Source organism: Mesoplodon mirus (assembly GCF_964341445.2).
Source record: "Mesoplodon mirus genome assembly, chromosome: 18".
Lineage (NCBI taxonomy): Eukaryota > Metazoa > Chordata > Mammalia > Artiodactyla > Ziphiidae > Mesoplodon > Mesoplodon mirus.
Window position 1 is genome coordinate 45,065,962 of NC_138994.1, and position 15,472 is coordinate 45,081,433.

At 46.0% G+C, this 15,472-nt stretch overlaps 1 protein-coding gene across 1 annotated transcript; it reads left to right on the forward strand.

Annotated features, from left to right (window-relative positions):
* Nucleotides 1–204: 204 nt before the first annotated feature.
* GSG1L2 (GSG1 like 2) lies at nt 205–14,918 on the forward strand (the record flags this gene model as incomplete). Its single annotated transcript, XM_082603902.1, has 5 exons — nt 205–499; nt 8,482–8,529; nt 9,555–9,707; nt 11,455–11,566; nt 14,660–14,918. The coding sequence occupies 5 exons, from the start codon at nt 205–207 to the stop codon at nt 14,916–14,918; spliced, it is 867 nt and encodes a 288-aa protein (XP_082460028.1).
* Nucleotides 14,919–15,472: the final 554 nt, after the last annotated feature.

Genomic DNA, 15,472 nt, shown 5'->3' on the forward strand with positions numbered 1-15,472 from the left:
TAAAGCAGGCGCATCCCAGCGCTGTGCCTCCTCAGGGTACAGGTGCGCCGAGGATGCTACACGCTGGAGAGCACCGGTTTCCCAGGGGGATGTGAGGGAAGATGTAAGAACGCCAGATGGCGGGCTGAGGAGGGGCGGGTGCCATGACAAGGCAGGGGAGGGGGGCCCCACGGCTCATCCTGCCTCTGCACCCCGCATTCGGCCATGGACCGGGCCAGGCGACAGCGGGTGCTGGCCCTCCTCCCCGTCTGCCTCGCCCTCGCCTTCTCCCTCACGGCCGTGGGCAGCAGCTACTGGTGTGAGGGGACCCGGCGGGTGGCAAAGCCGCTGTGCCAGGACCATCCGGGGGTGCTGCACTGCATGAGCTACAGCAGTGGCAGCAGGGACAACGGGACCCAGGCCGTCCAGTACACTTGGGAGATGGGAGGCGACAGGTTCATCCGGCGCAGGTTCCACCTGGGGCTCTGGCAGTCATGCGAGGAGAACCTCGGCAGCACAGGTGAGCACGGCCTGGGGGGCCCGGGGGGACAGGAGCGGGATGGCCACTAGGGTTTGAACCCCAGCTCTGCCGCTGACTACCTGTGTGTCCTCGAGCAAGGCTCTCCATCTCTCTGAGCCTCAGTTTTCTCATCTATAAAACAGGAACAATAGCTGTACCCATCTCTAGAGTTATCATAAAGATGAAATGACCGGGGCTTCCCTGGTGGCGCAGTGGTTGAGGGTCCGCCTGCCAATGCAGGGAACGCGGGTTCGTGCCCCGGTCCGGGAAGATCCCACATGCCGCGGAGCGGCTGGGCCCGTGAGCCATGGCCGCTGGGCCTGTGCTCCGCAACGGGAGAGGCCACAGCAGTGAGAGGCCCGCATACCGCAAAAAAAAAAAAAAAAAAAAAAAAAAAGATGAAATGACCGAATCCACTAAAACACAGCACCAGATACAGGGTAAGCGTTTATTACACATTAGCTTTTACCATTTCCTAGGGTCATTCAGTCTCTGGTGAGTCTCAGGTGGCCCCCCACCCAACCCTAAACTGCATCCCCGCACGTTTAAGGGGTCTTGGAACAGAAGGTTTTCTTTGAAAACAAACTCTTATCATCATCGGTGGGAAGGGAATCCCCTGTATGGAGCACATACCAGAAGTAAAACCATGAACAAGTCAGACCTTTATCTCAGGCAAACTTGAAATAACCCAGCAAAGTAAATATTGTTTTCTCAGCTCACAAATGAGGAAACTGAGTTTCAAGCTACATAGCAGCAAGCCCTCCACCACCACCATTACTCAACCCTGATTCGTTGATGTCTTTTGAACTTCAACGGGCTTGACAGGGTGGTGGGGAGGGAAATGGTGAAGGAAGAGGACAGAGAAGAGGGAAGAGAAAGTTATAATTTGGAGGATGTATTTCAGAAAACGGTGTTTTTACCTCGTGAGCAACCGAGGAAGGAGGAATTCGGCAGCCTGGCTGCAAACCCAGCCCCATGCTCGGGGCCAGGATGTTCTTCCCTTCCTGCTGGGAGAACACAGCCCTCAAGGTGGAAAGGAGAGGACCCCCACCCCGCAACATGCCCATCCTGATCTCAGGCTTATTACATTACATCCTTGTACAGTTTTTTGCTTTTCCTGAAGTTTCTAATTGCCTTTTCTTTTCCCATACCCGTAGCATTAGTAGTTTATTCCTGAGGTCTAAGTAAAAGGCAACAAGCAGGAACCCTCTAAGGTGCTGTGTGCCCCTCCCCATCACTGCCCCCGTGGTCACTGCAGAGGGGCAGTGCCAAGCCTTGCCCTCCCATGTATACAGGCCAGTGCCTGTGGTCTTCGCTCTAAGTGTGGTGAGGACACCGCAGCAGTACAAGGAGCTAAGGCTACTGGAGGGGCTTTCCCCACCTCTCTCCTCTGGGAAGTGCACTCTCTTCCTGTCAGTCCACTCTCTCTACCCTCATGCACAGACACAGGAGGCTCATGACCCTGCATCCTGAAGGGTCCTCAAGATGGTCTCAGGTTTGTGCTTTGGAAAATACAATCATCATACCCCTAGGCCAACTGCTTGAGAATTACCATTCCCTTTCCAAGTCCCCATCTGAGGGTCACCTATTTCTATTTCCACAGCTGCATATAAAGCATCACACCAGCTATCAAATGGTGCACATCACAATCACCCAGGGAGTTTGTAAAAATCCAGATACCCAGCCCTGGAGTTTCTGATTCAGCAGGTCTGGGATGGGGTCTATAAACCTGCATTCCTTTAAAAAAAATATTTAACCAAGGCTTACTACACACACACCCGTCTTCTCACGGGTCACACGACTGAAAGGTTTTTCGTATATGATCAGGAAGACGTGCTGAATTCTAAGAAGGGTTGATGTTTTCAGTGATTCATGGACAAAGCCAAGGAAAAGTAAAGAATGTATTTCTTGACGCTTTTCTGATTTATGTTTATCTTACATACTTCATGTCAAACCAGAAGGAGGCTTTACCAAGGGCTTCGCTGGGTTTCCTCAAAGATTACTCCACAGAGGTGTCTTTTAAGGTACTCTTTGTAAAATTAAATACAATGTTTTGATAGTCAAACAAATTTGGAAAATGTCATAGATTAACTTTCCTTCTTGGAAATTCACAATGCACATTAGCACATTAAAATCTCAATAAAGAAACCTGTTTATTCTTACATATCCCAGTGTTTCCTAAAATTAGTTGAACTAGTAAAAAATATGTCTGTGTAGAATAAGGATTAATATCCTGTGAGACTAGTGTTCAGTGGAACACTCTTTGGAAAAGGCTGATCTAGAACATCAGACTCATTTCACAGATGGTAAAACTGAGTTCTAGAGGTAGACGGGCCCCACCGAGGATTGTATAGCTAGATTCTGATAGAGCTACACATGCAACTCAAACTTCTTAACCCTGAGCCTAGACTTTCCCTACAGACCCACAATACGCAAAACTTAACTGAAGGGCAATGGTCTTATAATTGTCAATGAATAAGTTTGCGCCCATCAATCTAAAGATAATACTCCACTCACACTTTTATATATTTGGGGGTTTTTTCTTTTTTTTTTTAAAGGCAGACTGCCACGTGCAGTGCCTCATTTGGATGTGCCTGGAGTCTTGGAAGCTTGACGACCCTACGTTCTCCTACAAATGGACCTTGAGAGCTTGTTTGGAGGTTCTAGCAGGGGAGCGCAGCTACTCGTATACCCTTGACCAAAGAACGGTCCTCCTCTATTGGGGAAGGTCGTCCTCTTCAACAGAGTGTGCAGCTTCGGGAGGGACACACGTGGAGCGGTGAGGGAGGAAGGGGACACCCGCCTAGCCAGCCAGATCAGCCGAATCAACCCTGGAGATCAAAGGGGTGACAGATGTTGCAGCCAGATCGCCCTCACATCCTACATATTTCTTAATATAATAAGGTCGTGCAGGTAAACTGAGGTCTTTAAATATTGTCATCACTTTATTAAGAAGGAAGAAAGGAGGACATTGTCCTCAGAACACTTTCTCCCCCCCCCCCGGAAACATGATCACTGTGCTACAAGATGCCCCTAAAACAAAAAAAGTTAGAATTAAATTTTTACTAGATAATAACTAAAATAGTAGCAAACGTATAAGGAAATAAAGCAAAAGGGCTACATTAGGTTGCAAATAAATGCCTACAGAAGGTGGTAAGGGCTAGCGGGGAATGCCAGTGATCTTGAAGCCTCAGCCTTAGCTGAAGGGGGCACGTCTTGTTCAGCTCAGCCTTACGGGCTTGTGGGCGTATAAGCTCAATGTCATCAGTTCCTCTGGTTGTTCAAGGGAAGCAAGTTATCTGGCTTTCCATGCGCAGCCTGGGGCCCCCTCGGGGAGATTACTCCGTACAAACATCTGCTATTTAGTCTAATTTAGGCACCACTTGTACCTGGGAGACTTGGGGGCAAAACAAAGGAAAAGACTGCAACTGGAGGTGGATGGAAGGCACCCACCCGGGACTTTAGAGAGAGGGTCAGGAGAGGTGAGGGGGGCTGAGTAGATCTGGCCGTAAGGACTCCAGCCTGGGGAGGATGCTCCTTGGCCCTGAACAAGCGCAGGAGAGGAGCCTCGGGCTGTCCGGCCACCCCCAGCTCTGCTACCCCCTGAGGCTTCCTGGATATTTTCCTTCTGAATCAGCTCCATCTCCATCCCCCTAAAAGCTGACCCTCCCGGGATCCCCTATCTGGAGTGCTGTTTCAGGTCATCCTCTGTTACGTCACACCGAATAGCTCTGCATCTTCTCCCTAATGCCTTTAAAGAGAGACAGTACCTCCGAAATGAAGATTTAAAACAAACACTCCTGGTTGGGGCAGCGCTTCGACTAAATGTTCTTTTTCTTGGACGAATGAATTAGTCAACAAAATGTGTTGATTTCCAATACTATGCTGTTCTGCTAAACTCAGAAACTTCAAGGACAGAGGGACCTGGGTACCCCATAGTGGGCGGGGGCTTGGGGAGAACAGCAGACAGGTTTCCAGAGTCTGTCCCCAGGACTACGACACCGTTTCCTAGGCTGGCTGGCTGTACGGCTTGGCTGGTAAACTTCTGTTGAGCTATGTAACACCTGCCTGTCTGGCTTTGTGGGATTTATAAAGATTTTTCCTTTTAATCCTGCTGGGCTTATTCAAAAGGAACATCATTTCTGAGGATTCATCTTAATCAAGGGGTCACTGTGGTCTGACCCTTCGCCCAGGCTAAACTCACCCTCCTAAGCTACTGGGAATTGTCTTAATCTCCTTCGCCGGCCTCCATTTTCACTTTGCCCTGCCCCTGGCTCTGTACCGGGCCTCCTCTTTACTCCTGTTGAGATAAGGCAGCCCTCTTCAGAAGACAAGATAGACCCTTAGGCCTCCGTGCATTAAGTATAAAGACAGCAGGTGGTGACGTTGAAAAAGGCACTGGGTCCCGGGTGAGAAAATCCAGTTTCAACTCCTGATTCTACCAACCTGTTTGAGCCTGGCCTCCAAATCTGTAAACTATGGATATCTGTACTTGCCTTTATCAATAATTAAACACACCAAAAAGTAGAAGGCTGTTCTCAAAATACTTTCATAACTTTCTCATTGGAGGACTTTGATAATACCCATTTTGCAGATGAAGAAAGCAAGGCACAGAGAAGTCAAGGAACTTCCTATGATTCCTGACTGGGGCGGAACTGGCTTAGAAGCCAGTCCTGTTGGATTTAAATGCCACATTCTGTCCATGATGTCCATCTGCTACTCTCACTCCCAGCCTGGCTCACAGGGTTCTAGTGAGAAACTGATGAGATGATGTGAAAAAAGGACCCCCATCAGCCCCAAAGTGCCTTGCAAGAGAGCAGGTGTGAGTGTTGAGATTTCCCCAAGGCTGTGACCTCCCTAGTAGAACTGGGGCGACCAGGACGAATGTTGAGCTACCATGGCCATAACACTGCTGTCAACCAAAAAAAAAAAAAAAGCACAACCTAAAAGCTGAGAATTATGTTTTATCTGGGGCATTACTGAGGACTTAAGCCTGGGAGACAGCCTCTCAGATGGCTCTGAGGGACCATTCCAAGGAGGTAAGGGGGGAGCCAGGATATATAGGAGTTTTTGCAAAAAAACAGGTAATCAAACATTAAAAGATTACTGCTAATTAAAGTAAAACCAGGCATCTCAAGAAAATGAATGCAGCACTTTTCTATGTATGGGAAGATGCAAGAGTCTGGGCTTAATGAAATTCTTCCTTTGATGTGCATCTTCACTATCTAGGGCCAGTAACCCGGTTTTCCGCAACATCCTTTGCTGACTGATACGGCAGCTGACATTCTTTGTCCACACCACTGCTGCCAGCAAAAGCAGAGAATCAACCAGGAAAAACGTCCCAAATGGACTTAAGTAGAAGGCTGCAGAGGCCACTGTGGCTGTAGATTGGCAGATAGCTCCCTGATTCTGTTGCTCTTGGTCCCAGGCGGTGTAAATACGCTCCTTCGGGCCACTTGTTGTGGACAGTTAGGTGGCAGATGAATCCCTGCTTCCGAATCAAGCCAGAGAGTATCCCAGCAGGGCAGCTCAGCCAAATGGCGGTATCATAAACCCAAACTTTATTTCTCTTCCTCCTATAGCCCAGCAGAGGGGCAACGCAGAAGCATGAAGGAATGAGGCCCCAGGGTACTTGGAGGTCGAGCGTGGCCAATCTCAAGGGTTATGGCCTTTGGGCATCTGTACCTTCCAAAGCATGCACCTGGCCATACATAGCGTCCTTGATGAAGCAGAAGGTGAATGCTGGCTTGCGCTAAGGAAGCAAAAAAAGGGTTCTGCATTGGGAAGTCAGCTTGCTGGAGAGAGGACATGAAAGAAGAAGAGAGATTTAGACGTGAGGCTGGAGGAATTGGGGGAGGCTGTATGAGTTCTTGAATAGGAAAGTGATCTGGAATTTTCTCTTCTATAAGAGAAAATATATTTTCTAAAGTCCAAAGATTCTCCTCAACGTGACTTCTCTTCCTGAAAACTTCCAGAAAAGTTGGCTGACGTGATCTTTGCCCTCAAGGTGCTTACAGTCTAGTAATAAATAATGATTTATGCTAACTATATGCAAAAAGGCCCCATTAGAACTCATTTTTTAAATTTATTTATTTATTTATTTATTTTGGCTGCGTTGGGTCTTCGTTGATGCACGCGGGCTTTCTCTAGTTGCAGTGAGCGGGGGCTACTCTTCCCGATGCGGTGCAAGGGCTTCTCATGGGGGTGGCTTCTCTTGTTACGGAGCACGGGCTCTAGGCACGCGGGCTTCAGTAGTTGTGGCATGCGGGCTCAGTAGCTGTGGCTCGTGGGCTCTAGAGCACAGGGTCAGTAGTTGTGGTGCACGGGCTTAGTTGCTCCGCAGCATGTAGGATCTTCCCAGACCAGGGCTCGAACCTGTGTCCCCTGCATTGGCAGGCAGATTCTTAACCACTGAGCCACCAGGGAAGCCCCAGAACTCATTTTATTCCATTAAGGTTTAGGTGCACAGTAACAAGGAGAGCAGCCTTCCTACCTAGTGTCTCATTTAATCTTCAAAGCAAGGCTAGTGTGGGGACTGTTGAACAGATTTTAGAAATAGGAAAGCCATTCCTTTGAAGAGTTAATGATCTATGCCCCTAACTTCACCTCTTTTAGCTCCGACCAGCCCACACTGGGAAGAGCAGGATGCATCTCTGCTACAGCCGGCTGGGCTGCATTAAATCAGTGACATGGCTGGACCGCACAGGCGGGGCCCCTGCAAGCCCAGTTCTAATGCTGAAAATGCCTCTACCTGTGTCTTCTTTACCATTCTTTCCTCTCAGATGCCCTTGGACCCACTCTTCCTAACTGTGCAGAGAAGACTCAGGCAATTTCCCAGGCTCCTCCCACTCTGCCACCCACGATTCATTTCGGGGCTGAAGTATGGAGAAATTGGCACACCCACCTGGGACAGGATCCCAGAAGGTGATTTGCTGTGGTCTCAATCATCCATCTGTCACTCACCCCCAAACCAGAATTTGGTGACATCCGTCCACTCAGTATATATGTAAGGACTTAGCTCCTTCAAAGGGACTACGCATCAAAAGTAGCAACGCAAGGTTTTCTAGCCAATCTGTGCAACATGACAGATGATACAGGCAAAGGACAACCCCCAGAGCACAGAATAAGTCTGGTGGTGGGTTCTGCCCCGTACCTGGTACACAATCTGTGCAACGTGACAGATGATACAGGCAAAGCACACTCCCCAGAGCACAGAATAAGTCTGGTGGTGGGTTCTGCCCTGTACCTGGTACACACATAATAACTGCTTCCTTTCCTTTCCCTTCCAGAAAGCAAAATGGAGTACGAGTAATTGGCTCACTCGGTAGCAGAGATAGTTCTGATGTCTGCTCTAATTCATTTTTTTTAATGATTACAAACATTGTCACTTTCCCTCTACCCAGAAAGAAATTATTTGCGACTCACATCACCATGGATGCTGTTTGGGAACTCAAGTACCCCTGGTCTAAGGCTTGCAGCAACAGTCCAGATGGGCTAAGTTATGCTATAATAACAGACAACCCCCAAGTCCCAGCAGTTTAAGCCAACAAATTCATTTCTAGCTCTTGCTATTTGTACTTTTCAGGCCTGCAAGCAGTGTCTCCTCACTGGAGCCACTCAGGGATCTAGGCAGACAGAGACTCCATCTGGACTTGTGCTTCTGTGATCACGGAAGCAAGAAGATAAGACCCTTTAGACGACAAAACACTGGCTCTTAAAGCTTCTGACCAGAAGTGACCTCCGCCCCCCATTTCCACTCCCAATTCTTGGCCAAAGAAAGGCACATGGCCTAGCCTGGATTCACTGGAGCAGGACTGTATCATGATCCCCCAGGGAGGGGCACCACCTGTTGGGGGGCAATAAAGCCACACTCCCCAATCCTTGTTCAAAGCGACCTGGATACACTCAAGGGATCTAGAAACACAGTTTCCCCTAATAGTCAAGGTTCACCCTACTCGGGCTCTGTCCTCTTTTTCTTCTAGGTGAAAAGTGCAGGAGTTTCCAGAGTCTAATACCAGCTGAAGAACAAGGTAAATACCTTCCTCACGTTCTGTCCACCAGCCCTCCTCGCACTTTGGACAATTTCTATGGTTTTGGTTGGGTTGGGGGAAAAGAGGAAAGAGTTATGGTTTTTCTATGAAGTCAAGTCCAAAAGCCAGAGCCACTGGTTCTTTTCACGTGCCCTGTAGTCAGTAATGCTAGAAAATGTTAAACCACCAACTTTGCGGAGGAGAGGGGAAGCCCTGATCAGTAGTGTTTGCAACTTTCCAGCGTGTAAATGCTCCCACCATGGCCGACTTCAAGCTATCAATGTGAGGTGACCACAGAACAGGAAAAAGATGAGTCTAGCTCATCACTTCCTATAGCGTTTTTTCTTCTCTATAACACTCATCAAATCTGTACTTACTTTCTTAGTATGTTTTCCCAGCTGGAACATAGCTTTTGTGATGGCATGGACCACATCTGTCTCATTCATTGCTGTGTCTACACAGTACCTAACTAGCTTATAGGAGGCCTTTTGCAAATAATAGTTCCTCTCCCTGCCCCCTTTATTCACTCCCTTCCACATCCAACCCAGTTTCTTGAAGCTGCAGATGAGGTCCCACCCAAAGGGTAAATCATAGGCTCACACAGAAACAAATGAGATTTTGGTATCTCGAATCAGGGCTCTTCAATGCTCAGATTCCTTTGCCCACCCTGGTTAAGTGGATCCTCTCCTTAAAAAGACAAAGATAATGTCTTCTGGTGGAATCAAAATAACACTTTAACTTTTGAACTAGGCCATGGGACTTCCAGTATCCCTCAGGTCCCCACATCAGAATTTTGCTTAGTGCTTTTTCCCTTCCAGCTAATGACAATCTTTACAAACTTCTCTTTCAAGCCCCAGGACCCCCCTTTCATTGTCAGCTTTCCAAGACTCTGCAGAGGTATCTGTGGTTTTTCACCCCACGGTGCTGGTTTTGTATTTTTTGTTTTAGAAGTGAACTAAATCAAAGGACTAAATATCCTAGTACTTCTAAGTTCCCAGCGTCTCTGTCATCCTTACATTTTGCAGGTATTTTGTGGCTGTGCATTGGGGCTGAGGTCCTGAATATCCTTCTGACATTGACAAGTGCCATTCTCCTGGGCTCCAGAGTGAGTTATCACAGCTCTGGATTCCACTGGCTCAAGGTGGATGCCTCTGTAGCCATCCTCATGGTGCTTGCAGGTACTTTCCCCAACAGCATCATCAGAACAGGCAAATTCCCCACAGCCTGCCCCAGAGGGAACTGGCAAAGCTCCAGGCTGGCTCTTCCTGTCGCTAGCCCATTCAGCAGGACACCTGGTCCACAGGAGAAGCTACTGAATTAATCCCATTGGTGGAAGCAATGGGTGACTGATGAAACAAAAGGGGGATAGGCACAAATGGAGAATAAAATTTATCAGTATGTCTTTGTCACAACCCTGGGAAGGGGGTCCACTGGCTCTGAGAACAGAGATTGCTTTGTTTAGTACAGTGGTTAAGCATGAGTCTGTGGAGAAATCCTCCCTGCGTTCAGATCTCTCCTACTTAATGGCTGTGTGACCCTGGGCAAGTGGCTTAACTTCTCCAAGCTAGCGACCTCAAAAGGCTATGGTGAAGACTAAATAAGAATGCACCTAGTATATAGTAAGTACTAAAAAAAATGGTAGCTTGTTAAAAATTATTATCCAAGTTTGGGGTCAATATCCCATATGAATAAAGAACTCCTCTTTTTGGTCTTACTTCTGTGCTCTCCAAGCAACTTTTAGAGCAACTTAATTTGGTCCCCTAAGTGGGCCTTTCCACCCAGGAAAGAACCCTGAACAAATAACTTCCTTCATTTCTCTGGCTGGATACATAAAACACTGTTAACCTCATAGTGTATCAGCCCAGTTTGTAGATCACTTCTGTGTTTGTATAACGCATCTCTCCCAAGTCTTATCATTAGTGAAAAAGATGATAGAATCCAATTTCTGGATCTTCATAGGAAAGAGTCTTGGAGATTTCTCCCCAGGTCCTAGCATCCTCCAAATCACCCAATCATGAGTACGCTTCTTTCTGGATATCTCTTTAGTTTCATCTGTGTGCATGTGACCTCAGGTGGAATGTTTAAGGATTTATAACTGCAGATACATCATAAGGACTTATAAATAACTGGCCCCACCAGTTAAAACTAGTTTCTATTTGGACCACTGAAGATGATCCCCAGTTGGTCACTGCCTGCCATACATTTATTAAATAAAAACATAGATGTAATGGGAGTCCCTGAAAAAGAAAGACAAAACAATAAGACAACTAATATTTAAAAGCAAAATTCAAGGAAATTTTCTGGACCAAAGACCAAAATCTGTATATAGAAAACTCCTTCCAAATACCTGAAAAAATTACACAGTACATTCAAGTCCTAGACATATCCCACTAAAACTGTTAAAGGAAAAAAAATCCTCTGGATCTCCAGGCAAAAAGATCAATTCACCTACAAAGGACAGAAAACCACATTGGCAACTGACTTCGGTTCCCACTAATTATTTGCCATGTAAGTCTACTATGGCCAGAATATATTCAGATTCTTATGCAAAGTTTTTATGTGTTAGCAAACAATCCACATTCTAAAGAATAACATGAAAGAACTTAGTAAAGTATGGCTTAGGGCCAAATGTAGCTCAAGGACCTCCCCTATGTGCTGGGAAAGAGAGGATAGAAAATTGATGCCTCTGAGCAGAGTGACACAGGGACATGATAAAATAGAAAGATGTGGTCTTGGGAGGGATGACATGGCAAAGGAGCCTATACCACTGCGTAGATCAGGGACTCTAAGAAATTAGTGTACATGTAAAACATGAAGGCTGCTTGGAAGGGCTCAAGGAGGAGGCTAGTGGGCTCTGGACATCCAACTCATGTACTGTAGAGAAACTACATTCTTCACTGTGGCTCACAAGCTTTCCTTGTGCAGGGCTCCTAGCCATGGTGGCCCACATGATGTACACAACCATTTTTCAAATCACTGTGAACATTGGACCGGAAGATTGGAAGCCTCAGACGTGGGACTATGGCTGGTCATCCTGGTGAGTTGCTGGCCATGGTGCTCCAGCCCCGAAGGACCAGCAGGGAGGCACACAGGTTTTGTAGGACCACTGACCTTGGTCATGGTTCTGCCACCTGCTACTCTTGGATTAGTTTCGTAATCTTTCTGTAGCCCAGTTTCCTCATCTGTAAAATGATGATACCTGTCTCAGTTGTGCTTATGGGAATATAAAGAGGTTATGTTTATAAAATTCTTGGCACAGAGTAAAGTGCTCAAGAAATAGAGATAGTGCTGTTACTTTCTTAAACACAGCTTCAGGGGAAAAGTCCTGCTATAATTCCTAATAAATACTTCAATGAGGAGAGACCCAGCCCCTGATTCTATTGGAAAGACAGGCCATGACATAGAAGTTTTAGCTCTACTAGAAAGACTCGACCATGTCACACAAGACCACAGGGGTTCTCTTTGATGTGGACCTCCGAATCCTGGCTGCATCTTAAAATATACATATACATATACTTACATTTTCCTCCTCTATAACAACCTCTCGTGTTACTTTCTCTTTGTAAAACAAGTGGCATGTTCAGGGCTCACTCCCTCATCCTACTATACCAGGGTTTGGCAAACACGTCTATGTTACGACTATCCATAAACTTCACGATGTATTAGATTTTGAACTCTTCATCTTCAAAATCTGAAGAAGTTAATTTTTACAAATGTTTCTCTTTACACCATTTTCTCCACTTGTTTGTCACTTTAGCTGTCTCCCTCTGAGCAGGTGCCATTGGTCCTGAGGTGACCTCACCAGCGCTGCACACAGTCAGGAGTACAGCTGCGCTAGAGCTGAGAGGGATGTCAGGTGGGTCAGGATCTGTGGCCAATTTATACTGAGGTCCTACTTCTGTGGATGTAAGCAAATCCCAAACATCACAGGAGTTCGAAAAATGGTCTGTTTCCAATATCATTTTGTTTCCTATTGCTTTCAATATCTTAATTTTCAATAAAAGAAATACATACACCTAGTTTTTAAAAATCAAATGGTACGAAACGTAACAATCTCTCAGTCCCATCTCTCCCTGATCTACTCTTCCAACCCACCAAAACCCTCTGTCTTCCTGCTCCGCTCTGGAATGGAGCTGTCGAGTGGAGATTTCCCTTTGCTAGTCCCTTGTTTCCTTGTGTCCTAGGTCCTGTATCATTATCCTAGTTAGTTTACATCCACTTTTTTGTGGGAGCACATTCTCCAGTAGTTGTTTTTTGTTTTTTGTTTGTTTGTTTGTTTTGCGGTACACGGGCCTCTCACTGTTGTGGCCTCTCCCGTTGCGGAGCACAGGCTCTGGACGCGCAGGCCCAGCGGCCATGGCTCACAGGCCCAGCCGCTCTGTGGCATGTGGGATCTTCCTGGACCGGGGCACGAACCCATGTCCCCTGCATCGGCAGGCGGACTCTCAACCACTGTGCCACCAGGGAAGCCCCCTCCAGTAGCTTTTGAAGAAAGGGTTCAATGAGAGATAAATTATTTTATTCCTTGCATGTCTGGAAATGTATTTTTTCAATGTTCCATCTTGATTGATAGTTTGGTGGCATGTAAAATTCTGTGTTGAAAGTCATTCTCCCTTAGAATTTTGAAGATGTCTCTGTTTCCTTCTAGAATGTATTGTTTCCATCAAGAGTCCAATACCATTCTGATTCATGTTCTATTACAGGTAATCTATTGTTTTCTACTCTTTATTTCTGGAGTTCTGAAATGTCATGATAAGGTACCTTGAAGGGGATCTTCTTTCCTTCACATTCATTCTTCTTTCATGTGCTTGGTGAGCCCTTAAATTTGAATATTCACGTCCTAGAATTCTGAGAATTTTTCTTGTATTATGTCTTTGATTTTTCCATGCCTCAGTCTTCTGCTCTCTTTTCAGAGAATTTTTATGAGTTAGATATCGGGTCTATTGGATTAATTATCTAGATGTTGTTGCACCCCTTATATTTTCTATCTCTTTCTCTTTTTGGTATTTCTGAACATTTTCTTTCTATTTGTCTCCAAGTTTTCTATTGAATTCTTATTTTGAATCTTATTTGACTTACCAAGATCTTCCTTGTTTTCCAGTTGTTCCTTTTTCATATACCCTGATATCACTTTATTGATGCAATATCTTCTCATATTTCTCTGAGGACATTAATCAGAGTTTTCTTTTTGTTGCTGTTTTCTTCTGTTCCTTGTGTTATCTTTTTCCTTCAGATTCCTTTCTTTCTTTTTTGGGGGGTGGGATTTTGGGGTTTTTTTGGCCGTGCCCCATGGCATGTGGGATCTTAGTTCCCCAGCCAGGGATCGAACCCCGTGCCCCCTGCATTGGAAGCATGGAGTGTTAACCCCTGGACCACCAGGGAAGTCCCCAGATCCCTTTCTTTTCTGTTTGTTGTTGGGCCTTTCTCCTAGATCTTGGTATCCTTGATTGTCAAGTCATATTTAAGGATGATTGGAAACCCTGGAGTGGGGTTGGAACTTAATAACTGGTAGGGTTTTTGTAGCTGATTGGATATGGAGCCATTTATTTTACCTGGGAATTCCACCCCATGAAAACATACACACACGTCAGTTTGTAGAGGTTCTTTCTCAGCAGCCACTCTTCTGGGTTCTGTGAAAGATGAAAAGTGTAGACTATCAACTCAGAATGCAATAGGCTTCCAGAGGATAGGGATATAAAAATAACCATGCCCAGTGCCAGTGTCCTGGGTTAGAGACAACAACAAAAAGCAATGCATGTTAGCAGATACTGTGCTGAGTACTTCCCATGCCCATGTGAATTCCTCACAACCAACTGGTGTGCAGCATTGCTATCATTCCAGTTTTGCAGATGAGGAAACTGATCCAGAAAGATGAAGTCACCACTTCAAGGTCACACAGTTAATAAGAGATGGGTACAAACCCACAGTGCAAACTCAGCACAATGACTCCAGAATCTGTTCTCTTAACCATCAGCACGTTGCCTACAACAACACATTGGCTGTTCTCTGAGATCTGTGCTGCAAAACCCAGGTCCAAATTGGGTAGAACCAGCAGCTAATGTTCCACCCCAGCAGGAAGCCCTGGAATCATAGCCCTACACCCTTTCCTAACTGTGCCTTTTGTTGACAGCCTCGCATGGGGTTCTTTTGCCCTGTGCATGGTTGCATCAGTCACAGCCACGAGCAGATACACGGCAGCCCGCGTGGAACTGGCAGAGAAGCAAAGTGTACGGAAGGGCAGTCAGCTCTCTCAACACAACTTCCAGGAACCCAAGTCTTCAGAAAGTGTTTGGGAAACAGAAGCTGCTCCCAGCCCCGCAGGGTGTGCCCTGGTCAATATATCTGAGCACCTGCCATCAGATGCCAAAGGCAAGGTGTCCACGTGCTAGCCAGGGTTCATGGCTGCCAGACCTGCACAGGCAGACAAGCCAGGCACTTATGTCCACAATGAACATCTTTGGAGTGGGCTTCACAAAGCTGTGGTCCAAGTAAACCTTCCACCTTCCATCTTACCCTTCACTAAACACCTTTGGCTTCAGTTTCTGATTCCTGTTAAAATGTCAGTATCTTTAAGTGACATAATATTTATAGACTATATCAACCATTGATACTCTAGTATAAATGAGCATCTCACGCTTTCCTGACAGTATAATAAGGGTGACAAAAAAAAAAAAAGGGAGCATGTGTGTGCTAAGAGTAAGAGAAGCTGAAGAAAAGGGAAAACAGGCTTTGACTACAAAGGATGTAAATTTGTTGCCCACACAGTTTTGTTGATAGAAGAGTCCAGAAAGTTTTTTCCTTAACTGACACACACAAATCGATAGTGTGACTATCCCATATTTTCTTTTTTGCTTTAATCCAGAATAAATGAATTTAAAAATTAGTTTTGTGTTATTTTTAAAACATATTTTCTTCTAAACTTTCTAATTTCCACCTTCAGGAA